Source organism: Bombus terrestris, chromosome 17 (genome assembly GCF_910591885.1).
Source record: "Bombus terrestris chromosome 17, iyBomTerr1.2, whole genome shotgun sequence".
NCBI lineage: Eukaryota > Metazoa > Arthropoda > Insecta > Hymenoptera > Apidae > Bombus > Bombus terrestris.
In genome coordinates this window covers 11,331,586-11,359,367 of record NC_063285.1, presented here as the reverse complement: position 1 = coordinate 11,359,367, position 27,782 = coordinate 11,331,586, and the positions used below count along the sequence as shown (strand labels likewise).

The window sequence follows — 27,782 nt, the reverse complement described above, 5'->3', positions numbered from 1 at the left end:
ATTTTATCTTTAAGGAGTTACATGATTTAACAAAATTTGTAAATGTCAAGATTTACTAAATATTATAATAATTAATAATATTAGGTTGGCGACTAAGTAATTGCGGATTTTGTCATTACCACTTAATGTCAACCCAATATACATACATATACATATATATATATATACATATATATATATATATATGTATGTAATAAATATTTAAAACAAGTGTCATTTCTTTTTCAATCACGATATTTAATATATTAAAGGAGAAATGGTACAAAAGGTCTATTAATTGAAGATATTTCTGAAATCTTATTTAAAAATTTAAATCATATCCATTTATGTTCAAAAACCCAGCATCTCTACAAAGTTGATACATCCGACTTAAATGTTTGTCATCTTCAACAGCGTGATCTTTTTCTAATAATTCTGTTCTTAAACATGAACCAATTAAATCTTTATATCCAATTAATTTTGTTCCAACATTCAATGTATTTACCCATATTGTATTTCCCAGATGTAAATTTACCTGTTTATTTAAATCTATATTACAGGGTGACAAGCAAATAGGCGATCAAACTTTGGTACCATATTCTACTGTTTCTAAAAATAAAAAAAGGTCATACAACCATAGATCCAGAAGCTCTTTCCGAGATATATATATATAGTCTACGATCTACGATGTGTCGAAGCAAAAATACTTTTAACAGAACATCGTCTATTGATAAGAGACAATAAGCTTCTGTAGCGTTTTGCGCGCTTGATATTAGAATAAATCAATCTGATAGCACCGTTTTCACTACGAAACGTTCAGATACATACTGATTTATTATGAAACACATTGCCTTCAATATCATAATTTGCTCTATCACATTATCTACTTCTAGCAAAAGAAATGATGATAATGCTTGAAATTCTATGTCCAACGACTATTCCAAAGAATCTTCGATGTAAGAAAAATTTTCCGACCTATATTTATCAGACCTCCTTTTATCCTTAAGAACAGTACCAAAGTTTGATCATATTTCTTTGCCACATTATATATCTTATCCATAAACAAAATGAATAAAAAAGATATAAAAAAGGGAATCCAAAAATAAATAAAAACTAATAATGTAATATACCGTTCCAATCACATAGGACCTATCATCAACATTTTCTTTAAACCACTGGTACACAGCATCAATTGCACAATTATTCCAAACATACTCTTCATCATGTGGAGCTATACCAACTAAAAATACTTCTACTACTTGTATAGAATATTCTATAAGTTCTTCTGGCATATGTAACAATCTATATACCTAATATAAAAATTACGTTAATATAAAATTATATTTTTTCATTTAATTATATAATATATTACTTTGTACTAGTATATTACTTAAATACATACATCTACTTTCTTCAAAATTACCCCATTGTCAATACATCTTACATTTACATACTTTGGAATTTCTGTTTTATTTTCTCTTTCAATATGTAAAATTTGTATCCTCTTAAAAGTATCTACTGGTTCTTCCAAGCCACATATACATCCCACATCAAGTGTCTCACATTTCTTTCTACAGCAATAAACATAAATACCAATAAACACGTTAAATAATATATATAAAATATTATCTTTTTATACAAAGTGTTAAAAAAGAAGTAAACAATATTTATAGGATGTGATTATAAAGTCATCAAGACAAAAAAAAAGTTCATGTATAAAAATGTTACATGTGATTCCATTTTCATATTATAAACGATTAAATTTTGCGTTAATTTCACAAATTTATAAATATCGTTCTATATATAAAGGAATCTTTATTGCTATATTAACCTGTTTTCCACACAAGAATAGAACTCTTGAATTCTTGTGTTAATTCGCAGATATTCAATAGTAGAAAATTCTATTTCTTTTAATGTATTAAATTTGATGTATGATATAATCCTTGCAGAAACATGTGTAGCATCATGTATGCTCACTACTCTGAATTTTACCTTGTCGTTTCTAAAATAATATCCAAAATTAACCAAATTTTTTTTATTAATTCGTAAATTTTTACTTACATTTGAATGTCCGTAATTGGAGCATCAACTTTTGAAATTATTTTATGTCTCAATGCACAAGAAATTTGTTTGTTACAAAATCCCCAAGATTTTATACTGTCACAAATAGGATAATTTTCCTTTTTCTGTTCTAAAGTAGCTGTTATAAACTTAATAAATTTTTAAAGTAGATTTTTACAACATAAGTTAGTTTGTATATAAAATATGGCTTGTACATGTTACTTTTTTAATGAATATTTCGATACATACCTTAACATTTTCTAATATCTTTTCAGGAATGACATAATTCGTACGTTGCATTATTTTTATTATATGTAAAAACTGTCTATCATTATTTTCATCCATTATTATAGTTACTTTTCCAGTGCTATTTTCCTAAAACAATTTGATTAAATGAATATTATTTATTGAATTATACAAACATTTTTGTAATAAAATAACATACCATTTGTAAATTTTCTAAAAGTGTAGAGAACCGAAAATTAAATTGTGTCTTTGAATGTAAAGGAATTGAATAATGTATCAACCAAGCTACGTTTGTAATATCTATATCTGGTAATATATCATCTGTACATATTAAAATTGGATAAGAACCACTTATACAAACATTCCAATATTGCTTAATACCTATATTCAAACAAAAATTGTTAGATATAATTTGATGACAATATCATCACGAATCAAAATTATTTATATCTTTAAATATCTTATTTATAAATAATCTTACGTTGTAAGTGAACATAGTTCATATTTCCATGAGCTAAAAGAGTCTCTTTATGTTTTTCTAAGAAGTTATTTAACTCTCTAGCTTCGTTATTATTTGTACAAATTACTATAGTTCGAGAGGTGGAATATTCATTACCTAATGAATCTGTTGTAAAATGATCTTGAATTATTTAATTTTACTATAATTATTTCTTTAAATAACTAAATTTTACCTAAAAGCCTTTCATGTTTTTCCATTGAATTTATCACATGAAAGTTTAAACGTATAGATTTAAAAATTGCAGCTTCCATAAAAGATGCTATATATATGCATGGATTTTCCATTAGAATAGAGGCAATTTTTTTTAAATGCAGTGTCCAGTATGTTGCAGTTATTATAATTTGAAACGTCTTACTTTTTAATTCTCTGTTACAAATAATATTGTGTCGTCTAAATAATTGACTTATCTAAAAAAATTTCTTTTACATTTATATGAATATGAAAGCGAAAAATTATTATAAATAAAATAAACTTACAGAATCAAAATATTTATCCAAGATAATATCACCATCATCCAAAATTAAATATCGAAGATTTTTAAAATTCATTAATTTTTTGTTTTTATTCATGAAGCGCATTAAAAATCTTGGTGTAGAGATTAGTATCTGACATCCATTAAACATTTCAGCCTAAAAATTTAATAAATTATTTTATATCAGATTGAAATATTTACCGTTGCATTTATTTTTAGTGTTACCTGAATTTATTTTAAGAAATTTACTTACCACTAATGATCTTTCTGATTTACCATTAATTGCAGCAACAGATTTTATCGTTTTATAGTCTTCTAGGAATTTTGTGCATAAAAAATGAACTTCTAGTACCTCAGATGAGGAAGAACATAGTATCAATGCAGATGGATTTATTCCATGAGGAAGCTGTTTCAAGATTTATATCCTTTAAAATGTTATATATATATATATTTTTTCTAGTTAATGTATAATAAATAAATAATATGTGAATTCTAAAATTACTATATATTTCGTTAATTTTCAAGAAATAACTATTATCTTCTCTATTCATTATCTAATAGAAATCAATTATTATCATAGATTATATTACTATACAATCTTTTATGTATTTGAAAGAAAGATAATGCATATATTCTATATTAGTTTTAATGTTAATATAAACAAACACTTATTTTAGAGAAAATATTACATTGGAATTTGTAGCCAAAAGTCCACAAATAGCAAATGTATATCCAATAGTTTTACCACATTTTGCTGTCCCAATTGCTACCGTGTCTAAACCTTTTTTTATAGCAGGCCATATATATGACTGTATTTTCCTTGGTTTACATGACTGTATCAATGATTTCCAAGCCTGAAAAGTAATAACATACAAATTAATTTTTGTTAGTCTTTATTTTTAGTAGACAGAATTATTATATAATTATACCTTGTGTATTTCTACAGGGAATTTTACATCTAATGTAGAACTTAACCATTCATATTTATCCATTCCATAAATTAATACTTTTTCTTCATCTCTTTGAAGTTCATGGTGTAAATAATTGTCTTTTTTAAATTTCGCTCTTTTTAGAAAACTATTAAAAAGCAAATTTAATAAAAAATGTAAAAAAGACAGAATTGATTAATTAATTAATCATATTTTTTATCAAACCTTTCCTTTTGCTTTTTTCTTTCACTAGTTCCATCCGACACTTGTGAAACATTTAAATAAAATAAAATTTCATCATTGATTATTTCTTTATTTAATTTTTCACTATTCATAGAACTTTCTATAAACTGCAACAATTCTATATAAAAGTCAAACAAAAAGCATTATATACATACAACAACTTTCGATAAAATTGAAAATTAATAATATAATACAAAAATTTATTGAATTACTTTTATTTAAATAAATAGCATATTGATGTAGAACTAAAGCTTCACTTAAACATATTACTTTGTTTTTTATATTGAGATAAAATTCACCATAATATTTTCCATACTGATCAGATACTATATGATCAAAATAGATTATATCAGATGCATTTATTAATTCCTTTGTGTATTCGATTGCAGATGTACTCCATTCCTCTAAAATTCTTTATACAAATATAAAAAAAAGCTATATTTAAGTTTTTAATATGTAAATTACTGAAATATATTAATCATGAAATTGTTTTAGTGTAACCATACGTTAGAGTCTCATTCTGTACAGATAAGTTATGTTTTACATCCACAGGTAAAATATTATATAAACCAACTGTGAAGGTTAAATATTCTTCCAAAATTGCACCAGTTGAACATATAATAAAGTCCTCTCTTTGTGATTCAATAGAAATTCCATAATCAGGTAAAAAAATATTATATGTGTCTTTCAGATTTTCAATACTACTAATATATCCTCTGCATAACCATCCAGGACAATCAGTTGTAATATCTAATCTATTATGTACTATAACTGTCTAGAAGAATACGAATTTAAAATATATTCTTTTGTAATAATTATAAGTAAAATGATATAGCTAATTTTATATAGAATTAAATTGATTATTACTAATATTGGCATTATAAAATTTATATATATATATTACAAATTGGTCTTACATCTCCTATTTTTGGTTCTATATCTTTTTCAATACTGTGAAACGTTTTCTCTTCTTTTAACAATTTCTTATTGATAGAATTTAACTTTTCATTATAGTCCTTCACTTCATAAATTCTTACAATATATGGAGTTAAAATGTTTGTAATTTTAATTACTGTTGCAGTAGATGGTAGCATAGCACCTGCAATTAAATATTAATTTAATAAGGTATCAACATATGATGAAAGAATTGTGAATAATTACATTCTAATACTATAAAGTGTATGGAAATACAAATTTTATGTTAAAATATAGACTTAACCTGTATCATAATAATTCTGATTACTCATTTTTATTCCTCAGTCACGCTTATACTTATAATATTGCAAAAAGACTATATCACAGATCGTCACAATAAAAAACTACAAATATTATTTCACTTAGGTATTACAATATTTTTCGAAGGGTATTAAGATTGTTTCATTGCATACGCTAACACAGTGGCAAAGAAAGAACAACAAATTTGAACGAATTTAAACAGCCAATAGAAATACATACAACTTCAGAGAAAACAAGAGAGGTAAACAGTGTTTGAATATTTTTGACCTCATATTCTCGTAATAAATATGTAATATAAAAATGTTTTATAATAAGAATTAATATAAGAAAATACAATTTCTCAATAAAATAACTAGTCATATATTATTCTATAATTAATTTACATAATATACTAACGAGAATTCTGTTAAAATAGTTAATTTTGCTGGTTACAGTTATTAAATGATGGTTTTAATATTGTAGCGATAAAGATATTTATCTTACATTTGTATTTTTAAAATATCGTTTTATATTTACGTAGAGTATATCATTAAGTACATTCATTTTGTGTTTTAAAAATAAGTCTGTGAGTATTTATTATGAAATATTTCTTTTAATCGTACATAAATCTTTAGATTTCATTTATAATATCAATAAGTGATGTATTGACCATTTTAATTTATAAGATGTATAAATGTGTTATTTTCTTTCATAACAGATTTAAAAACACTTCAAATATAGTGCTAATATAAGCCAATTTTAATTGGAATATAATGTCGACTTTAAAGGCAAAAGGTTGTCTTTTTTTGGCTTCTTCCCTTTGTGATGGCTTAGAAGATAATAATATAAAGTAAGAACTTCCTATAATTGAATATTATTATATTTCTTTATTACTAATATTATTCTTAATTATTTTAAATATCTACCACTATGTTTGTATGTTAGATATCTAATAATATTTTAAATATTCAATTATTAACACATAAATATTTTTTTAAATTTAGAATTGTTACTAATGTGTTTTGATAGGCAAGTAACTACATTACTTTTAAATAAGGAAGCAAATCCTAATACACTGCTTCCTACGCATGGAGTAACTCCGTTTCATTTAGTAATAGGTAACGATTCTGAAGCTTTTGCTGAAGAAGTCTCTAAATTATTTCTGCGTCATGGAGGTAATCCAAATGTCAGGTAATTAATTAAAATAAAATCAAAGTAATCGATTAAGATACAATTGATTTTGTGTTTTGAAAAATAATGTAAAATTTTACAATAATATATTTTTTATATGGCGCATGAAATTGACATATGGTAATTCCAATTAATTTTGTAGATCAGTAGATGGATTAACTCCAGTTCATGTGGCAGCAGCATGGGGTAGAGTTACAGTACTTGAATTACTTTTAGCAAATGGTGGAGATCCACTTTGTTTGGATGATGAAGGCCGTAGCCCATTTCATTATGCATTTGATGGAAAATATTATAAAGCAATTGCGATACTTGGAAAATATTGTGATAATTCTATAGAGGAAGAAAAAACAACAAAATATAAAATGACTTTTGGTATTTTAAAAGAATAAATTAATTTTGATATATTATTACATATTTAAATAATAAATAAATAAATTATTTTTTGTAGATAAACTTCTGATTAATAACGAAGATGTAATGGCAGAATATATCGTTCCACAAATTTCAAACGTTTCTAAAGAAAATATGATAAATGAAACTATATTTAAGGGACATAAAGATGAAAGATTTACTGGCACAAAACATGTAAATTCCTTTAATTTTAGTTACAGTAATATAAGTAATGATAATCAATCTGAAAGTGCAATGACAAGTGCAGCAGAACTTCGAATTCAAGAAGAAATGGATAAAGAAAAACATTTAATCAACGAAATTATTAATCAGCTTTCAAATTCTTTAAAATCTAATCCCAAAGAAGAAAAGATTAATGAAAAATATCGGCAATGTAAAAACATTCTATATGATACAAGTCCCTCATCTACAATAAATACTGATAATAGCATTCTATACAATATCGAAGACAAACTTCCAATAAAAATGAAAGGAAAGAAGCAATCTGTTACGCCTAAATATCGGCGACAAATTTTCAATCAAAGCAGTAATATTAAAGTTCCAATAACACCTGTATATGATCCAAATGATTCCATCGTAAGCAAATCGCCAAATTTTTTAATTAATAAACCAATAGAGAAAGGACAAAAATATTTATCTCCAAAAGTACTAAATAAAGAAATAAAATTTGAAGCTTTTACACCTTGTATAATGAGAACTGAGTCGTTTCAATCAGAAGAATTTAATATGGGAAAAGAAATAGCAAGGTCTACCCCAAGAAGAAGGAAACGATTTTATAGGCAATATTCATCTCTTAGAAAATGTAGAAGAAATAATGAACTTACGTCTTCAGAAAACACAAGCCCTGATACTACAAATTCTTTGTCACCAAACCAGAATTGCGCAAGAAATTTAAATTACAAATTTAATAAAAATCTGGCAATAAGATTACATGAAAATAAATATGATGATGATATACCAACAGATTCTAATAAAAATGAGACCAATATCGAAAAGTGTATATTAAAAAAGGATTTTACAGAAGGACTTAATCATGATTTTAGAAATTTTCACATAAAAGAGTCAGATTTTAAGGAAAAAAGTGAAGAACATTTAAAAGAATATATATTACAAGTAAAAGCAGACAAAGCATGTGCAGTAGAAAAAAGATCTTTAAATAAAGTGGAATTAAAAATCAGCGATACTATAAATACTTTTAAAGAAAATTTAAGTACCTTTCTTTCAAGGTAAAATTATTTATATTTATCTTTATCTATATATAGGTATCATCCGAATAACACGGTAGTTAATTTCCGAAAAAATGCCTTGTTACGTACACTATTTCTTTTTCATAACTAATTGTAAGGCCATGCGCGTACTAGTTATAAATAAAAACTATATAAAAAGCTAGGTTATATATAGCGTCATTAGAAAAAGAAGAATTAATAATTAATTAATAATATAATTAATACAAAATAGTACATATTAATATTATGTAATGTAACATAAAAAAATAGAGAAATAAGGTAAAACTTCCGCTTATAAGAGGTGACAACATTAGTTATTAAATGGTAAATATGAGATAACATATACGCCTGCTCAAATGAAAAATATCCAATGATACACCATTACGTGTCGTTCCGTACAGGGATTTCCCAAATTCTCGAACGATGTTAGACCGAATTTGTGTTGTAGGAGTCCTGTGTGGTACGAAGGATATCTGTACGTGATAGAAAAATTTAAAGTCATTCGCTTTAATCAAAACGTGAAATTGTTTGTAACCCTGAAGATATTAATTTTTCGAACCATGTTTTTCTTCCATTTTGCGGATACTACCTATGCTAATTGTTTTGAACCGTTTTTATCACCTTTCTTACCTTATCACGTTTTTCTTTTTTATATCTTATCTTCTTTAGATTTTATGATAAACGTATTTAGTATCTTAAGTCTGATAAATTAATTGCTTTCGACAGTTTCAAATCACAGTCATATGTCAGTGTACAAGAGGAATATAGATATGAAGATCCTGATGAAGGCTTAACTTTTTTGGAACGTAGGATTTACACATTATCACCATGGTAAGATATTAAGAATAATCATACCTTTATTAATAATGATTGTAATAATTTGTTATTAATTTGTAGCAAAACTGCAGATTGTATTTCATCTGACAAAATGTGTAAGATTTATTAAAGTTATTTTATACTTTAATATTGAATTTATGAATTTATAATTACTATTTATAAATTTATTTAGGGCCAAAATCATTAAATTTATCAATGGACACATATCCAACAGATGATGCGCTACGAAGGGAACTAATTCATTATGGTGACAATCCTGGACCAATAACTAATACAACAAGACAACTATATTTAAAACGTCTGACTAAGTTAAAATGTGGGGCATATAATCCATCATTTTTTGAAGTCAATTCTGGATCAGTAACAGATACGAAAAGACAACTATATTCAAAACAACTCACTAAGTTAAAATTTGAATCACATAATTCATCATCCTTTGAAGTTAATCATCTTCCTTTGCATAAGTCGAATTATTGTGAATTTCATATGAAACCATTTTTAACATTTGGAGATTGGATAAATGATATAGAAGAATATAAGATCATTGAAAGAAATGCGTTTAGAGACTTTTCCTTAGTAAGTCCTTCTAGGAAATGGAGAGATGGGATGAATAAAGCTTGTTTTAATTATTTACTCTTAGATCCACGTATAACTAAAGACTTACCTTTTCATAAGAGACATTTGACAGAGTCCATGATCTGGACTACATTTCTTTCTGCTATATTTTATGTGGGTAAAGGTACACGAAATAGACCATACTCCCACCTTAAGGATGCTTTTGCTACATGGGTCTCAAAGAAAAAACCTGAGAATGAAAAAATCCAGCATATTTTAGATATTTGGAACGCTGGATATGGTGTTGTGTGTCTTCACATTTTCCAAAACAGTATTCCAGTAGAAGCTTTCACACGTGAAGCTGCTATGATTGATGCTTTAGGAATACAAAAACTAAAAAATTGTAAAAGTGGAGATTATTATGGAATAGCAGCAACATGGAATATAGAACAAAAAAGTAACTTTGGAAGATATTTGTTATATCAAGCAATGCATATCTTGTTGAATGAAGGAGAAAGGCAAATACTACCTCAAAATTTGTAAAATGTAAATTTTGTTTCTTCTGAGGGACCAAATATTATAATATATTAGAATGACTAATATAATATATATATATATATGTATGTATGTATGTATGTGTGTATATATATATATATATATATATATTAAAGTGTAGGAATGTTACTCACATCGAAATAAGTGCAATAAAATGAAAATAAATATAAACATAAAATAGCCTACGACAATAGTATTTTCTAAATAAAAATTTAATTAGTCTTAATATTACTTTATTGAATTAATGTTTTAAGCATACAACTACAGATATGGTCTTTCTGTTTCTACTTTTCTCAATCTCCGACGCCAGTTTTTGGGATACCATCTATGTTTTGTAGTATATGTCAATTTAGAAAGTTCTTCAACAACAACCTCCTCTTTCTTCTGCTTAAAAACCTCAGCAATTTCTTTTTCGCCAATGCATAAAACAGAATTTGATGAAATTTGTTTTTCTTCTGGTAATGGTAATGAATATTCATAAGGGAATTCTCGTTCTGGATGCCAACAGATAATCATATCTTTATTCATTGGTATAGCTATTTCTGAAGGTAATTTAACAGAACTTAGATATCGCTTGGCAAATACATTTAGTACACGCACAGTACTTAATACAGCATTCATCTGTTTAAAGAGAGAGAAAGAGAAATGGAGAAATTAGTTAATATATTTTTATACTAATTATTTATAAATAAAAACACATGTAAAGTTAATAACACATCTAAGGTTATATCTTGTAGAATAACCTACAAATAATACAAAAATTTTGTAAGTAAGAAATATTTATATATCTTACTTTAAAGCGTAAATTATTGCAGAAGTGGTAAATAAATGGTATACTCAAAATGAAACGCGTATTTACAGTATATAAATATCTACAATATTTATATTATAATTGAAGTAACATATATTTAAGAAATGAAATGTATAATTTGTAAATGAACAGTAGTGCCACTACACTACATTGAATCCATCGACAAAGAATAACTTGCTACATACACCAACATCTGCATTAAAATTAAAAGCATAACCATAATTAAGCATTTAAATGATTAATCATACTGATTTTATGTAATGTTTGATAATAATAATATTCTTATAATTTATAATATTATACCGTTATGTTTTAAAATTTTTCAAAACAAAAGATAATTTAATCAATTTTGTATTCTAAAATATAATCTGTTACACATTCTAATACTATTTTACATTAATGAGGGTATATTAAAAATATTAAATACGACAACGACATACAATAAAATATTTCTATTACTAATTAAATAGCATAAATATATATAGCTATAAGGTAAATTAAAATTTTGTTATACAATATCTTTTAGTATAATAGTAAATCGTTAGTATAAATAGTAAATTATTAAAATCTACTAAAATATTTATACATACATCATATACATATTTGAAAGACTAAGTAATGAAAGAAAAAAAATATTGATCATAAAAAAGCAAAATGTTCATTTTCTACTGCTTTCTATTATTTTGTTACTACTTGGCTGTTAATGTGGTAACCGCATTTCATTTAAATGTAAACAAATCTTGCAGTGCTACGAAAATGGAACATTTAAATGAAACTTTTAAGAAATTAAAAAAAATTTAGATGTATGTTCATATCATTAAATGAACATATGAAAAGAGATAAAAAAGGGCGATTTTTGTAAAAGGTAGTTTTTAAAGTGGTTAAAAAATTCATAACAAGGTGCAATAAATTGAACTTGATCATGACATCTACATTAAGTATTCTTGATCCAAATGATAATTTGATGAAAAAGTTTCAAAGAACACTACATGTGCATTTATTGCGTGTTGATAATAAACTTTTAGAAGAAATACTCGATCTTGTAAGTAACTGACTACACAAAATATAATAAATAATAAATATTTTGTATACTTTATGCTCTTATGTTTAACAATGATTTTGTTATCACATTTCAAAATACATTTTATAATTTTAATACAAGGATATAAATTATATTTTGGAATGTTACATTCTATAATATTTTGTTATAACATAACGACATAAGGTTAATTATAAATATTTTTAGGAAGCCTCAATAAAACATGCAGAAAAAGAACTAGAATCAGAAGCTATACAACTTTATCAAAAGCAAGAAGAAGTTCAACATCAGCATACAATATTAAAACAATATATAGAGGCATTATCAAAAGTTACATTATTAATAGAAAAAAGGAATAATAATATAGAAAATGCTAAGGATATTTTAAAAGAAAACTATTCAAAATTAAAACAAGAGAAAGATAAAAAAGAAAAATTATGTCAAAAATTAAAGAATTTATTGGAATTTTATTCTTATTTGTCCAAATGGGAAAAGGATTTGAACGACCATTTAATAATATCAAAACAAATGTCATTACAAGATGTTAGTAAAAATAAGATATTGATTAAAAGAAAACAGCAAAGAGACTTTACATTATATCGATTAAAAGAAGAAATATGGAAAATTGAATCAGAAATAGCCTATATTGATGAACAATTACAAATTAAAGACAAAGAGAAGCAAGATGCTAATAGAATGATAATTGATGCAAATACAGATTTAGAAACTCTACATACGGAACATAAAGATCTGTATAATATATGGAAATCTGTGGTAACTAATATTTCTAAAAGAAATAGTATTCATGATCAGTTAAATTTTGAACAAAAGTAAGTATTGCAGAAGATTTAAAAATTCTCTGTATGAATCTATGATGATTAGAGATATAATTTGAATTTTATTGTGGTAATCTTACATTTGGTTATATGTTTGAATTATATTTGATTGACATATTGGTGAGGCCAAAAGTTATGTACAAACGGATACGTGGTGATTTCTTATCTAAAAAATAAAAGAAAGATATGGAATAACATTTTTTCGTTTAAGGCTTAGTTCTCGAGAAAATCGAGTTTGAAAATTTATAAACTATACATGAACATGACTAGTTCCGGACTGGACGGGACTGAACAATCGACAAAAGGTCATTCTACATGTGAAAATAAATCGGACGTGTAGAACAACATTTTTTTCACAAGACGCTTTGTTTCCGAGAAAAGTAGATTTGAAAATTTATCATACGCGTGTAGCAAATTGATTGTTAACTAAACGTTTCCAAATATGTTTGCATCGCAGTATAGTTAAACGGAAAAATTTTCATCTACATTATTTACATATATTCGCATTTAGAATAACATCCTGTTGATTTTTTACTCATATTCAGTCGGTAATTAGTCAAATTCAAGTATAATTAATTTATTGCGAACTTTTTATAGAAAAGAACATTATATAAAGTTGTATCATTTCATCTCAAGCTCACTGAAATATTTATCTTTCTAGAGAAGCACATCAATTATACAATGGATTATTATTAGAAATACAAAAAATAAGGAAAGAAACAGAAAAAGAAATGGAGAGTAATGAACATCTGACATCTTTATCCTTTCGAATAGAAAACGATATTAAAATTACATCAAGAGCAATATCAAAATATAATGAAAATATTGCAAACAGTAAATCAGAATTACTAAATCTTACAAAAATCAGTGAACAAACAGAATACGATTATAATGTTATATTTAATGTATGTTAAACATGCTGTAATTGTTAAATGCTAATGTAAAACATGCTATAATTCTGATTTTATTCTTAACTAACATCATTTCAGAAATATCAGAATTATTTATACGAAGAAGAGCAAGTGAATAAAAAGTTTGAAAATATTTTTAAAAAAAGAAATAATCTAGAGGATGCTATATTTAAAAAGTTGGAAGAAAAAGTTATATGCAATAAGGCGACTCAATATGTAAATGAGTTATTAATAAATACAAAAAATGCTGTATTGCAATCTGAAATTTCAGTTGCACGTATAGAGAATACATATGGAAACAATCTTCTACAATTGGAAAAACTTAAAAATCTTATTGTAAATAAAAAAGCAGAATTGCATGAACTGTCGCAAATAAATACTGGAAAAGAAAAGCAAATAGATGAATTGCAAAAGGAGACAAGAAAATATGAAGTAATGATGGGAAAAGCACAAACAAAGCTTTTAGGAATAAATAAACTTCTTGAGCAGGTTATATACTGTTTCTTTTTATTTTTGAATTAAAAAAAAATTTAATTAAAAAGTCATATATTTACAAGCAAACAATTTTAGATACTACCAAGTACTAGTGCAGAAGAATTGAGTCCATTAGATATAAAGATTGTCGGTTTAGAAAAAAATATTCAAGAATTTCAACTAAATATTAAAAAGACACAACAATTTTGGTTGCGTCAACAAGGTTTTGTGGTTTCGTTAAGCCAACAAAGAGAATTGCAATTACAAGAAATAAATTTTCTTCAAAAAGAAATTATGATAATGGGGCAAAAGAATTTTAAATTGGAATATGCGTTAGAAATGCTTACAAAAGAACAAGCAAATGTAAATAAGGCTATAATTTCTCTCGATCAAAAGTTATCCCGCATAAATTCAAATTTAATGGTACAAAAAGATCTGAAAAAGGGCTTGGAGGATAAAAATTGTATAATAAAGAATGAATGTCTTTCGTCTTTTCAAGAATTGGAATTAGAACTTATAAAATTACAAAGTGATTTAAAATATGTATGCAATGAGAAAATAATGCTAAAGGAGGAATTAAATTCTGTACTACAAGAAAGTTTAGCATGGGAGAAAAAGGTAATTGGTAATTTATATTATTTTATCATTTATTTCTTTATTGTCATAATATTTATGTCATTAAGGTACAACTGATACAAGATACAATTAAAAATGTAAAAGAGGAGCAAAATACTGGAAGTATAGCATCAATGAAAAGTGAAATTCATAGAATGGAAATGAGACTTTCCTATTTAAAGAAGATTCAGGAAAAATTAATTCACGATATGAATCTTTGTATCACAAGAAGAGATATTATAGTTGACAAAGTGTTTGGTAGACTTAAAAGAAATTCAAAAGTAAAACATAATGAGAAAGTTATAATGCACAAACGTTTGTCTGATCAAAGAGCAAAAATTAAGCAACTTTTAAAAGTAAGGATTAAGACAATTTTTTTGTTTCAAATTAGCAAATTATATGTTTTATTATTAACAGGTTAAGAAACAAACTATTAATATGATAGAGAAATTAAACAATCAAATAACAAGTATTAAAGATAAATTAGTCAACTGTCAAGAATTTTTACGAAATTTAAAGGAACATGTTAACACTGTGGAAAACGAAATTGAACAATTGGAACTGCTTAAATATCATGTATGTTTCTAATTGTATCACATTAGATAACATAATTTACTAACTATTCAATTCTATTTTCCAATTTTTAGAATTTACATAGTTTGGTCCTTAAACAAAGAAAAGTAAAGCAATTATATGATATTAAAAATGGTATATATAAAATGATTTATAAAAATGAAAATATAATAGAAGAAAATTTGCAAAAAGAACACTATTGCAGAGAATACCTAAAATCTACATTAGAAAGGACTGACCATGACTTTCCAATGTTAAAAAACAGAATTAAAAAAGTATTAGTAACTCTGCAAATTATATAAGAGAATAAGTGACAGTGTAAGATAAGATAAGCGTATGATTATTATGTTATCATTCAATAAATACTTCATACAATGGGACAAAGTTCTAGTAACTATTTTAGGAAAACGTTTTATATCAAGCTATATGTAAGTTGTAGGCAATACGCTAAATATACAATTATATTATTAAATAAAAGAAGTAGAGAATTTCATACAAAATAAGAGATTAAAAATATTACGATTGAAAAGAATAGGGAATCTGAAGCTAAATGGTAAGAAATCTTAATTTATAAAATATACACACAAAATAATTAAACCAGTTTTCTTTTTTGCTATTTAAAACGTTAAATCGATTTTTTAAATTTTATTTTATGCGATAAGTAATATCGTAAAAAACTTCTGCTCATTTCTATTTTTATAACGAAAGCAATAAAATTTATTGTCAATACTTTTAACGTGAAATAAAAAATGTGAAGAAGTATGTTCAAGACTAAAAAATTTTTCAGAATTATATAAATTAAAATAAATAAGTAAATTAAAAATTTTATTACTGAGAAACAGAAAAAAACATTGATTTATATGATTATGAATAATCATAATAATCAAGTTAATTCTTTTGCCTATTTAGTGAATTAAAAAAAAAAAAAAAAAAAAAAAAAGAAAGAAAAGAAAAGAAAAGAAAAAATGAAAGAGATTAATCTTGGAATTTCACAACAAACCTTGGTCTCCAATGACGATCAAAGTGTGCCAGCTAAAAGACTGCTTCAATATGTTGCAAGTTTGGCAGCAAATCTTGGAGCCTTAGCAGCTGGAATGTCATTAGCATGGACCTCTTCTGCTGGTGATAATGGAAAAGACTTACAATCTTTATATGGTGTACCTATTTCTCCAGAAGAATTTTCATGGATTAGCTCAATAACTGCAATAGGTTCAGCAGTAATATGTATTCCTATTGGAATTCTTGCTGACATGATAGGAAGAAAATTTTCAATGCTTTTGATGGTGATACCTTTTACCTTAGGCTGGTTACTTCTAATTTTTGCCAACAATCTAATCATGTTTTATGCTGGTAGATTCATCACTGGCCTCAGTGGTCCAGCTTTTTCTGCAGTAGCACCAATATACACAGCAGAGATAGTTGAGAATGAAATTCGTGGAACTGTTGGATCTTACTTTCAATTACTTCTCACTATAGGCATTCTTTTATCATATGTTTTGGGAACTTTTGTTGATATGCGTGTACTGTCAATTATATCTGGTATTATACCAGTTATATTTTTTGGAGTTTTTATGTTTATGCCAGAATCACCAGTCTACTATTTAAAAAAAGGTGATGAAGACTCTGCTAAGAAAAGTTTAATTAGATTGCGCGGTATTCAGTACAATATCGAAAATGAGTTACAAAATCAAAAACATGCATTAGAAGAATGCAATCAAAATACAACCTCTTTTTGGACTTTAATCAAATCTAAAGCAGCTTTAAAAGGCTTTATAATTGCTTATGGCCTTATGCTTTTTCAACAATTATGTGGTGTAAATGTTGTTATATTTTATACAAACAGCATTTTTCAGAAAGCTGGCAGTGATTTAGACCCTCATTATTCAACTATTATAATAGGTGCAATACAAGTATTAGCTGTCTTTGTGAGCACATTAATTGTAGATCGTATAGGCAGAAAAATATTACTATTAGTATCTATAATATTTTTGGCTTTAACAACTTGCGCCCTTGGAGTTTTTTTCTACCTTCAAGAAAACCAGGGACCTTCAATTACATGGTTACCTCTAACGTCTCTATGTATTTTTATTATTATGTTTAATATGGGTTTTGGTCCAGTTCCATGGTTAATGATGGGTGAAATTTTTGCACCAGAAATTAAGGGTGTAGCTTCAAGTAGTGCTTGCCTTTTAAATTCGGTATTAGTTTTTATTGTAACTAAATTTTTCATTAACGTTTCCACGGCAATTGGTACAGGTGAAACATTTTGGTTATTTGCCGCAATTTGTGTTATTGGAATTTCCTTTGTGTATTTATTAGTTCCTGAAACAAAAGGAAAGTCTTTAGAAGAAATTCAAAAAGAATTGAATGGCTCCTAAATAATGTTATTATTTAAAAATTGTTTGTCTACAATGGTCCACTGATGGTGGGTTTAATATTATTTCAAAAAATGTATTAAAAAGCTGTAGAATAAAATATTGTAACAAAATAAATATGTATACACCTATAAAAAATTTATAATAAACAATTAAAATATGAACATTCTGCAAACGATTCAAGATTACTTTATTTGAATATAAATTTTGAAATAAATTCAAGTATACAACAGACAGTGGTCCAATATTTCAAGCTTAAAAGTTGTGTGTGTGTGTATATATGACTTCTGTACACTGAATACATTTTAATTTGCATTGTATAAATATAGTTTTTGCATAAATTTTATTTTGAGAAAGACCGGTTTTGTAACCTATTTTTATCTTATATATTTTAGATGTGTAAAATGCAAACATAGCAGACTTAAGGCAAGGAGATCGCTATTTTAAAAGTTAGGCGCATCGAAAGTTTATGTTATTCAGCAAAAATTATCAGATGATATAAAAGAAAGTTGTAAACTCGGTGTAAACCTGTGAATGAGAAGTTCAATCCATTACGGTATCATAACAATAATTTGTAAGTACATACATGTATGTATCTATATGTAAATTCGCATGATGCTTCAAAATACATAATAGCGTTAGTAATTATCCAAACCTAATTACGGTCGTGTATACATTACTTCTCTGAGATAAGCTTCTGTTGATCAGGCAAACAAAAAATATAACAAGCTGTTATAAATTTCTTTTTACAATTGTATATGTACAACTGTATATATACAAAATACATTCGAATGTCTCCAAATAGTTAAAAAAAAGAAATTCGCGGACCTCAAACAGAAAGTACAAATCTTGAGAATGTATGAATAAAATTAGAAAAAGATCCGACTACGTATGCAGGATTGATAGCACAATAAAAGCAATCTATATATCGCTTACGCAAGTTACATAAGTATTCGAACGCGTATTTCATAATGAATAGTATGATGAATAGTAATTCTTAAACATGGCTACAAAGAGGTCAGAAACCAGTAAGTGTGATCGTTAATTGATAGTGAAATTACATGAAGGAAAATTTCATTAAGAAATTACGAATCTCCTAAATAGAGCAAGTTGCCTATACATTATGTAATTAATTCTTAAGCATTTTGATTGAATAATGAATTGAAAAACAGAAAGCGTTTTACGTTATCAGTTGGAAAAAGCTTAGACACTTCAAGCGCAACAAGAAGTTTAATCTCTAATGTTTGTTGTCTGATATATAATAATATATCCTCATTATTAACTGATAAATTTATTTTATTTATTTATCTATTTACCTTATATCCAGTTGAGTTAGTTGTTAATAGCTAATGTTAGTAAAAATATATCTAATTAGTGTTCATCACAATATCAAAAAGCTGGCATTTTATACTTTAGAAATGTTCCTTTTCATAGCAACAAAAGTAAGCGTGCAAACAAACGAGTGATTACAACTAGTTATCAATGATGACTAATAATTATAACACTTAGTCAATAAAATCATGATAAAATCTGTTATCAAAATTCCTTTGTTGTATCGACTATGTTGCTATAGAATTTCTATTTACAGCATCATAGATTCACCCTATTAAGAGCCATCAGTAATAACACATGACATTACAATTCTTTGAATCTTAATTAACTTCGATTTTAACTAATTTATTTAATATAAGGTAAGTCACGCAGTGGGGTTACACAGGATCATACAGAGTGTCATCTATTTGATTATAGGCGCAAAAGTTTTTTACGTGAGTTCAGTTTAATAAGCATTAGAAGAAAGCAAGAACGACGTAACAGCACATCGATAGTGTTTATAAACATATTAAGTATGTAACTACTTGAGTATCTCAAGTACCTTGTGAGCACACTCGAGAGTAAAGTGTTGGATCTGGTTGAATGACTACTCGTCTGTCATAATTTACAACAAGTCAGCCAGCGATAAACGATGCAATTTTTAAGAACTGCAAAAAAGCAACTTAGTCAGCGTGTACTAACTTTCTAAAAGTTAGTAAAGATTCGAAACCGAAAAATTATTTAATTTGAAATTAATTAACGAAAACATATGTCAAAACTGCAAAAGAGACCAGTGATGTTATACTATATCTCAATAGCTGATTTTTTTTATAGTAATTACCAACATAACACATAATAAGCTACAAGAAAATATTGCCAGTCGTTTTTCTTAGAATTTGAAACGTACCTAAAGTTGGATTTTTATAATTATCATAATTAAATGGCTATTTTTGTAACTTCAAATTAGGATCTCCTTAATACTAGTATACAATTGGGCGATATAAAATTGCATTCAATTACCCGGTAATATGTGATTCGCGTACTCTATCTTTATATCTCTGTGCTTATTAGTACTGGCTAGAGTCACTAGCCAATTCGATATTTATATCTGTTGTCATATGAAGGGGCATTGTCAAGGCATAAAAGGTTCGCTCTGCATTATGATAACCACTAATGAGATTAATTTGTATTTGACATTAGTAATTAACAATTTTTCTGATTGGACGTAACAAAAATCGCAATTTGTTATTTTGTAATTGGAAGAGATACATTTGAGCCACGAGATTTATAGGTAAATTAATCAAAGCGTTCAAAGAATTCAAACATATTGTGTCTCAAAGCTTCCTTCTGCAATATCGAAGTTAGTTGACGAGTGCTTCCAGAAAACATAGTAAGTGAAAAAATTGAAAATTTTTGATTTTTTATAAATATCCTACATACTAATGAGAATACTGTGATATAGAATTTAAGTGCAACCTCCCTTTCTAGATAATTATTAATAATACTAGAATATCGTGTTACATAGTCGCCTCTATAGAGAAAAATATAAGCCCCAATAAACAGTAATTAATCGTTTCTTGGTGAAGAATCGTTTCCGAAAAATTGTTTCTTGGCACTTACAATGTTTGCCACAAAACACTCAAAATTTTCCTTCTTGTAAAATTTAAGTTGTTGTTCAATTTGTTGTTTTAAAATATTTAAATAATTCAAATATATGTTGATTGGTTTTATATTACATTTTGAGTTATTATCGAAGCCATCATGAGCAGAACGGATCAACGTTCCACGGGCATCCGAACTCGCTCCAAAATGTCGACTTTCTAACAAACTAGGCCGAAACAGTAACAGTTTTGCTGACAGTAATGGGATACGCAAAATATCCGTGGAATCTTGAAGAGACGGCGAAACACTTGAGGATCGATGGCGAGAGGAAGCTTTCCCCTATTGCCGGCTGGTGAGTGGCTTCTTGCGAAGATGCAATCTCTTTCTCTTGAATTTCTGCACAGTTTTCCCTGAGTGTAGAGTGTAAATATCGGAAGAATGATGACAACGGCCGTGCAAGTATTCACTCACTGCTAAATGCACCCGACATATCTTGATCCATTCCCTGGTCAGTCATCGAGACATTGAACGAATACCGCAATTGGATTTCTTGGCAATTATTGGAGGACTATTACGATCTGCGACCTGCGACCTGGTATCCAAGCGCTGAATGAGATCAACATCTGGAAAATTGGACTCAACTGGACTCCAAAATAGCCTGCGTATAAAATAAGTACCACCTGATTAGATTGTAATCTGTAAATTCTCTCCTGTCTATCGTGTATTCTATCAAACATAGTTATTTTGTAATCAAATTTGTTAGGTTGTATGAACCTTGAGTTAAGTTTTAAGAAATGTAAAAATAGTCGTAGTTTAAGATTTAATATTTCATTTTTTGATGTCGAAGATATATTTTTTGAAACCATGCGAGTCGAATCTCATGTTGACATATCACAATTTTCAGAATTAAGTCTTTTGTCAACATAAGCAAGTAGCTTCATCGTTGATCTTCCCCGAAATGAAGAACCAATTGCCTTATTCAACCATGGTTGTTACTGCTAATCCCGAATCTTCTACCGACGTATCGCATCCTCAAAAATCAATCTTCGTGACAACGCAAATGGACACTCCTGTTGTTAAATTACCTGAATTCGATAGTCAGTCGCCTCATTCAAAAATGGTTCCTCAACATAATGCTGTAAAGTCATCGAATACCTCTTTTTTAAATTTTACCTCGCATTAAAATTATAATTAATATAATGAAGCAAAATGGTAAATACTAATATCGTCTACAATCTCACAGGCATTGATTCAATAATCATACTTACTTGTGACGAAATTATCATTAAAAAGCTCATTATGTCGATGTAAACTTTCAAATTGTAAATAATGAATTTTCCATTGCCGAGACAGGAATCTTAGAAATACCGTTTTTAGAAAGTCGAAATGCGATGTTGAAATTTAGGAACGATGAGGCGAATAGTCTTCAGATTGGTGATAAGGAATTTCCCCTGTTTACATCGTCTTCCGACGAATTCTTCCCGACCTTGACTTACCTCCTCGTACCAAAACCCTTATAGCCCTGCTTGTCAAATAATCTAAAATCAAAGTAGGTGACGTAAATAAATTGACCACTGATTCGGCTGTTTATATAAGAGAAACGTTAATTGTACAGGAAAACGGATTTGCCATCCCGAATAAGGAATAAGCTCAATTAAAAAGATTGATTCGGGAAAATTTAACGTAACAATATACACTAATGCATCTATGTGCATTCGGTTAGGATCCAGTAAACGGAGACAAAAAAAAGCCTATGGTTTCTGAAATAAATCCCTATGAAAGAAGCGCATAAATTATTTAGAGCTTTTAACGATTGAACAAGCTCTACGAGAATTGATCGCGGAGAGGACGCAAGAAGTCTATGCTAATATCTGGATGAGGACAGCAGAATACGGATTGAAAACGTTCTTCAAGTAGCGAAGATCGTATCAAACGAACCTGATAAAGATAAATTCATGTTAACTAACGAGGAGGAAGTGTAACATTTTTGAAAAAAAGATGATGAGTATACCTGTACATAACTCATTGGAGTTAGATAAGGTGACATCAGAAAATAAAAGCGTAAACTACAGTTACACATGCAACTTGTATAAAAATATTTACTTAAGAAATTTAATTTCTTGTTTAACTTTGATCTTAAGCTTCTATTTTTTATGTAAGTTCTGTATAAAAAAAAATTTGTAACTGAATAAATAAATAAAATTATACTTAAATAAATAATAAAAAAAATAATTTTACTCTATTTATGGAAGAAGGGCACATAAATCAATTTTTTAAAGCTTATAAATAAAAACGCATATCATCTTTCAATCATTATTTCTGTTTCCAGAACGTTTCAAGAATATATTAATACACCTTAAAAAAATTGGATTCAATTACTTTTCGCTAAGTAATACCATAATGAAAACTTTAAAATCAATTTTCTTAAAATGGGATTTTTTGCATACATGCCCCCTTTTTTTTATCGAACTTCTCAATTACATAAACAGAAATTTTTCAAAGGATCATTTCATTCATTCCCGGAACCATCATACTTGGAGAACCATGTTCGAACTATGGATTCTGAGGGTAAAATCAAACCCACATTTCGCAATTTAGTATAGTTAGTTGGTGACTGAAAATAAATTTGTTTTGCTAACTCTTTCTCGTCGTCTGTATATTGAGTCTTTTTTGTACGCAACTGTAGTTTAATTATAGTCTTCGCCGTCGGACCTACATCCTTAGCTAGTTTATTCGTTACTAAAAAATCATCAATATTGCGAATTTTTTGGCTTAGTTGCTTTTCTAATTGCTTGCGTACATATGAATATTTACTTTGTACACATTTTGCTCTCTTTTCCAATCGCTTTATCTTTATCTGTAAAAGATTTATTTTTTTTGTTAAGGAATCAACCAATATTTTACATTCTTTGGAGCATCGAAAATCTTTTTTTGATACAAGTGAAACAACTGTCACATTTTCGCAAGGTATAGGTGCTTGTACACCTAATTCGTAATTTAAAAATGACAAATCGGTATCATCCGAAGCAGTGTTAAAGAACAATTCTTTCCCCGAAGGATATAAATTAGGGTTCGACTGTTTTCTAATATTAAAATCGTCGAGGTTACTACAGTAAACATTTTCTTGAAGATTTTTATCACAGTTAATACTTTCTTGAAGATTTTTATCACAGTTAACATTTTCTTGAAGATTTTTATCACAGATTTCTCTTGGACTTGGTACTTGTTCTTGAAGCTTCTGCACTTCTACTGTTACTTGTGTGGAATTCCCTGATTCTTGCGGTTCAACAATCGCCTGTGTCTGCCCATGGGGCGTCGATATTTCCTTCCAATGGATTGGATCACGATTCCGAAGCAAACGCTTTTTCGTTCCGTCGCAAAAATCTTCCTCTCGGAAATGAAGATCGCAAAGTCCTGCAGTCCTGATCGTGGAGGTCGATAAGAATCGAAGCCAACTATTTCCTGCGTGAATTTTAGTAGTGTTGAATTCTGGATGCATAATTTTCGCGAAAAGCTATAAATTTATTTTACGAACATCTTAATATAATAGACAGTCATATAATTTAATATATGTGACAGTTAAATAGCAAAGCGCGACAGTTTTTTCTATTACGGCATTGCACGCAATATGACCATCCTTTAAGCAACTTTTATTCGCAGTAAATTGTTAACTTAATTTTAGGACACGGAAACTAAAACTCTGACTTAAATCTTTAACTAAAATTCCTCTCAGTCCTTAGAACAAATTATTATTATTTATATTTATGATTAAACAGTGAGTAATTTCTTAATGCCGTGTAAAATTATTATTTAAACAAAGTGGAAAAGGGGTATATAAGGATAATGGTTACTGCAGAGAGAGAGAGAGAGAGAGAGAGAGATTGGAGAGGATAAGAGTATCCAGATACAATGAAGAATACAGGAGGAGACTGGTACAGACAAATTGCCAGAATATCTGAAGGACTTGAGAAAGAAGAAGGAAACATTCTTAGTTACAAGATTTATACATATTGGGTTTAAGTTTGGATCGGATTTCTCAATCCGACTGCCGCGAACAGCGCTTGTGTAGAATACATGTAAAAATGATTATCGTAAAATAATATCAATTATTCATCCGCCTATTATTTTCATAATTAATTTGTTATTATCTCAAGCGCGTGTTGCGGATCATCGCAAGGCGTCCGGATTGAAGATTCTGATCCGAACCTGAACTCAATACATTAATGATATTCAATGATATTCAACTGAATTATGAGTTATATGTAACAAACATTTGTTGAAGCCGCACATATGCAGTTGTGTGCAGGATTTAAGCTCGCTAAATCCTCGTTTATATATACATTTCTACCATGAACAAAAGATAAGGGCTAAGTTTCGATCGGGTCATTATACTCGTTCACCGCAAGACTATCAGCAACCAATACTATTGCATACGTTGTCACAGACACACAACTATAGACAGAATTCACTGCAGTGGTACTGAAAGCTTTTTGCAAATATCTGGAATACAACCGTCGACCAACAGTTACATGTGCAGGAAAAAGTTGTTCGGAATCATGCCTCCGACACATATTCAAAAATCAAAAAATTCATTACAAAAATCATCAAAAGCGGAAAGGACGCAACTGTTCCACAGTTTCATCAAAAGCGAATATCATCAATGTGTTGAGTTTGGGTTAGTTTTTTCAAGTCCGGCAGCTGTGGGATGGCCCTCCCGTACGATAATGACGAATTATGTTGTCGTTTATCACCTAAACCTATAGCTGCTGAAAAAACTAATCAGGGTTTTGAAAAAGCTAACTCAAACCCAATGTATTGATAATATTCACTTTTACTTGAACTATGTTATAACACATTTCTTACAGTCTCGTATATGCACATTGTGCACGACTCTAAACTCGCCCGATCTTCGTTTATAAACAAAAGATGAGAGGACGGCAACCAATACTGACGTATACGCTGCCATAGACGCACAATTATAGGCAGGGTTCACTGTAATGGTGCCGATAGTTTTTTGCGAATATCTTAGAAATCAAAGCCAATCGGCAGTAACATGTATAGGAATGAGTTATTCAAAACGATATACTATTGCCCACCAAGTATTAAAAAATCATCGAAATCAGGAAGGTTGAGTTCGTTCTGTACATTTGCCAAAACTTTCAAATTTCAAGGTGAATATCTCCATTTCTTTAGGCTTTTCTTAAAAAATTGAATTATGTATAGATAATGTACTAAATAACGCACTGCCAAAATTTAAAAAAAAAAAAAAAAAAGAGAAAAACTTTGAGGAAGTCAATGTACGTTACAAATATCTTAATAGAAACCGAGCAGCAGAAGCTACGATCCGCCGGACAAAAAGATTGGAGTTGTCAAATTACAAATGATTTGCGCTTTGTTGAATCATCGAATCACATTGCTTAAACCTTAATTTAGGAATTAAAAACTAATTTTGTAATCTTGTAGTTTTTAGCGTGTAGAATCTGAAAATGCTAGTTCTAAGGCGAGGAATCCATTGGTTTCAAATGTATGGTATGACTATGTAAAACTGAACATTTTTATTTTACACATTACCTTAACGCCAATTTCCTCCTGTCTGCGCAGATGAGCATTGAACTGAATTTCATCGAAAGTTGGTTTGTACTAACGTAAACAGTAAACGGTGGCCGGAGAGTGAAGATTGGCCCGAGCCTGATTCAAGTGAATTCAATACTCACGATTCAAAATCCCGTCACAAAATAGTCACCATCTCCACGTGCATTTATTTACAATTAACTACTCCACTCATTGGACGAATCACGTATAAAGGAACAATATGGCGTCAAAATAACGTGTAAAGTGCCCTAAAATGTTGCTCGATTTTTACTTTTGAAACAGTCATAACTTTTATGACTACATTCTACACATCGAAAACTATAAGATTGCAGAAAGGTCAATAATTTTTTGGCTTTATAAAGTAAACTCTAAAGTAAAGTTCAGCCAAATAATTTAATAAAAGTATAAATATTTTTTACCTACCTGTATTTTCTATCCATATTTTCTGTCTTTCTGGTTTAGATGGAAATCGAAACAAACGGTGTCCATTGTGTTTTCCATTGTTACAATGAACGAATTTACATCTATCATAAGTACCGTGTCTATGCATTGTTATTGCTGTTTTTTAAGTTATAGCAATCGATTGTAAGAAACAAGAAGAAACTTAATATCAATCACTAAAACTAAGGAACCGAAGCAACGTGTCTACCTAAGCTGCAAGGATCAACAATCCACAAAAATGAACTACGCTTTCTTGCACCTGTAATTGTTTACTGTATATTTTTTTTATAAAGACACTAATAAAAACACGATTCAATTGTACGATTTTGGACGATTCACGATTGCACACGTATTCTGACCACGGTCATATAAATCGTGGTTCCAATGATCAAAAAATTCTAAGCTTCACAGTACAAACGGATATTTCGTCTCTCACCGTTTCTTAGATTTGCATAAGTTTCTGTTACGAAGGAAACAGCGAAGAAAGAAATGTACATATAATAGTTCGAACGTTTGACCGCTAGAGGCAGTAATTCGTAGTACGTATGCGGGTAGCCTACTTACATTAACTATTCTTTTCCTACTCTTTCCAAATTAACGAAAAGAAATAATTATTAGAAACTTGGTTTCAACAATAATAAATAACAAATAATTTATTGAACAAGCAAAGAGACTAGAAAAATTTTGTGCGCCAAAACTTTCTTTAGTTTTGATTGGTTGGAGCGGTTTCCTGAAATGGCTGGAACGGAATGGTTCTTCATT

The 27,782-nt window shown here is 28.2% G+C and overlaps 5 protein-coding genes across 18 annotated transcripts; 3 read left to right on the top strand and 2 right to left on the bottom strand.

The window, feature by feature from the left end:
* Positions 1 to 216: 216 nt before the first annotated feature.
* Positions 217 to 8,802, bottom strand: LOC100644230 (putative ATP-dependent RNA helicase TDRD12). 3 transcript variants are annotated; one of them, XM_048413615.1, is made up of 18 exons: positions 8,482 to 8,802; positions 5,368 to 5,549; positions 4,957 to 5,225; positions 4,663 to 4,862; positions 4,433 to 4,568; positions 4,208 to 4,355; positions 3,968 to 4,132; positions 3,532 to 3,684; positions 3,283 to 3,435; positions 2,979 to 3,213; positions 2,768 to 2,926; positions 2,486 to 2,667; positions 2,290 to 2,415; positions 2,041 to 2,189; positions 1,811 to 1,981; positions 1,382 to 1,550; positions 1,110 to 1,289; positions 217 to 514 (listed from the first exon to the last, which is right to left on the bottom strand). In XM_048413615.1, exons 2-18 carry the CDS (start codon positions 5,542 to 5,544, stop codon positions 302 to 304), a joined length of 2,985 nt encoding a protein of 994 aa, XP_048269572.1. In that variant the 5' UTR covers positions 5,545 to 5,549; positions 8,482 to 8,802; the 3' UTR covers positions 217 to 301. The 3 variants fall into 3 exon arrangements, with proteins under 3 accessions (XP_048269572.1, XP_048269571.1, XP_012173395.3); XM_048413614.1 differs by lacking the exon at positions 8,482 to 8,802 and adding an exon at positions 5,670 to 5,851; XM_012318005.3 differs by lacking the exon at positions 8,482 to 8,802 and adding an exon at positions 5,670 to 5,850 and having other exon boundaries at positions 2,768 to 2,911.
* On the top strand, positions 5,815 to 10,620 carry LOC100650911. Of its 3 annotated transcripts, none has more exons than XM_012318004.3 (8): positions 5,815 to 5,927; positions 6,384 to 6,515; positions 6,695 to 6,856; positions 6,999 to 7,228; positions 7,305 to 8,493; positions 9,220 to 9,324; positions 9,391 to 9,425; positions 9,503 to 10,620. In XM_012318004.3, exons 2-8 carry the CDS (start codon positions 6,439 to 6,441, stop codon positions 10,426 to 10,428), a joined length of 2,724 nt encoding a protein of 907 aa, XP_012173394.1. In that variant the 5' UTR covers positions 5,815 to 5,927; positions 6,384 to 6,438; the 3' UTR covers positions 10,429 to 10,620. The 3 variants fall into 3 exon arrangements, with proteins under 3 accessions (XP_012173394.1, XP_012173393.1, XP_048269573.1); XM_012318003.3 differs by lacking the exon at positions 5,815 to 5,927 and adding an exon at positions 6,091 to 6,251; XM_048413616.1 differs by lacking the exon at positions 5,815 to 5,927 and having other exon boundaries at positions 6,396 to 6,515; positions 6,670 to 6,856.
* A 36-nt stretch (positions 10,621 to 10,656) lies between these two features.
* On the bottom strand, positions 10,657 to 27,537 carry LOC100651507 (39S ribosomal protein L42, mitochondrial). Of its 8 annotated transcripts, none has more exons than XM_048413621.1 (4): positions 27,003 to 27,537; positions 21,122 to 24,449; positions 16,700 to 18,021; positions 13,169 to 13,292 (listed from the first exon to the last, which is right to left on the bottom strand). In XM_048413621.1, the coding sequence occupies exons 1-2, from the start codon at positions 27,127 to 27,129 to the stop codon at positions 23,497 to 23,499; spliced, it is 1,080 nt and encodes a 359-aa protein (XP_048269578.1). In that variant the 5' UTR covers positions 27,130 to 27,537; the 3' UTR covers positions 13,169 to 13,292; positions 16,700 to 18,021; positions 21,122 to 23,496. The 8 variants fall into 8 exon arrangements, with proteins under 8 accessions (XP_012173400.1, XP_003401927.1, XP_048269578.1 ...); XM_048413624.1 differs by lacking the exons at positions 13,169 to 13,292; positions 16,700 to 18,021 and having other exon boundaries at positions 18,248 to 21,645; positions 22,073 to 22,123; positions 22,256 to 24,449; XM_048413622.1 differs by lacking the exons at positions 13,169 to 13,292; positions 16,700 to 18,021 and having other exon boundaries at positions 18,248 to 21,397; positions 21,459 to 24,449.
* Positions 11,567 to 16,252, top strand: LOC100644349 (coiled-coil domain-containing protein 40). Of its 2 annotated transcripts, XM_020867478.2 has the most exons (9): positions 11,567 to 11,743; positions 11,998 to 12,293; positions 12,498 to 13,120; positions 13,788 to 14,031; positions 14,116 to 14,526; positions 14,608 to 15,129; positions 15,195 to 15,482; positions 15,544 to 15,702; positions 15,774 to 16,252. In XM_020867478.2, exons 2-9 carry the CDS (start codon positions 12,174 to 12,176, stop codon positions 15,999 to 16,001), a joined length of 2,595 nt encoding a protein of 864 aa, XP_020723137.1. In that variant the 5' UTR covers positions 11,567 to 11,743; positions 11,998 to 12,173; the 3' UTR covers positions 16,002 to 16,252. The 2 variants fall into 2 exon arrangements, with proteins under 2 accessions (XP_020723137.1, XP_003402045.1); XM_003401997.4 differs by lacking the exon at positions 11,567 to 11,743 and having other exon boundaries at positions 11,889 to 12,293.
* Positions 16,019 to 22,969, top strand: LOC100651391 (facilitated trehalose transporter Tret1-like). Of its 2 annotated transcripts, none has more exons than XM_048413618.1 (2): positions 16,019 to 16,252; positions 16,609 to 22,969. In XM_048413618.1, the coding sequence occupies exon 2, from the start codon at positions 16,665 to 16,667 to the stop codon at positions 18,075 to 18,077; it is 1,413 nt and encodes a 470-aa protein (XP_048269575.1). In that variant the 5' UTR covers positions 16,019 to 16,252; positions 16,609 to 16,664; the 3' UTR covers positions 18,078 to 22,969. The 2 variants fall into 2 exon arrangements, with proteins under 2 accessions (XP_048269575.1, XP_048269576.1); XM_048413619.1 differs by lacking the exon at positions 16,019 to 16,252 and having other exon boundaries at positions 16,392 to 18,124; positions 18,470 to 22,969.
* Positions 27,538 to 27,782: the final 245 nt, after the last annotated feature.

Bases quoted from the DNA above. Each gene is read 5' to 3' on its own strand.
- LOC100644230 (XM_048413614.1), bottom strand. From the start codon at position 5,697: ATGAGTAATCAGAATTATTATGATACAG. The intron at 2,190-2,289 runs GTATGTATCGAA...AAATTTATTAAG, and splicing joins AGATATTAGAAAATGTTAAG to TTTATAACAGCTACTTTAGA. The intron at 1,982-2,040 runs GTAAGTAAAAAT...ATATTATTTTAG, and splicing joins CCAATTACGGACATTCAAAT to AAACGACAAGGTAAAATTCA.
- LOC100644349 (XM_020867478.2), top strand. From the start codon at position 12,174: ATGACATCTACATTAAGTATTCTTGATCCAAATGATAATTTGATGAAA. The intron at 12,294-12,497 runs GTAAGTAACTGA...AAATATTTTTAG, and splicing joins TAGAAGAAATACTCGATCTT to GAAGCCTCAATAAAACATGC. The intron at 15,483-15,543 runs GTAAGGATTAAG...TATTATTAACAG, and splicing joins AAATTAAGCAACTTTTAAAA to GTTAAGAAACAAACTATTAA.
- LOC100651391 (XM_048413618.1), top strand. From the start codon at position 16,665: ATGAAAGAGATTAATCTTGGAATTTCACAACAAACCTTGGTCTCCAAT.
- LOC100651507 (XM_048413621.1), bottom strand. From the start codon at position 27,129: ATGCATAGACACGGTACTTATGATAGATGTAAATTCGTTCATTGTAAC. The intron at 24,450-27,002 runs GTAGGTAAAAAA...AAATTCACGCAG, and splicing joins AATATGGATAGAAAATACAG to GAAATAGTTGGCTTCGATTC.
- LOC100650911 (XM_012318004.3), top strand. From the start codon at position 6,439: ATGTCGACTTTAAAGGCAAAAGGTTGTCTTTTTTTGGCTTCTTCCCTT. The intron at 6,857-6,998 runs GTAATTAATTAA...TTAATTTTGTAG, and splicing joins GGAGGTAATCCAAATGTCAG to ATCAGTAGATGGATTAACTC. The intron at 8,494-9,219 runs GTAAAATTATTT...TGCTTTCGACAG, and splicing joins TTAAGTACCTTTCTTTCAAG to TTTCAAATCACAGTCATATG.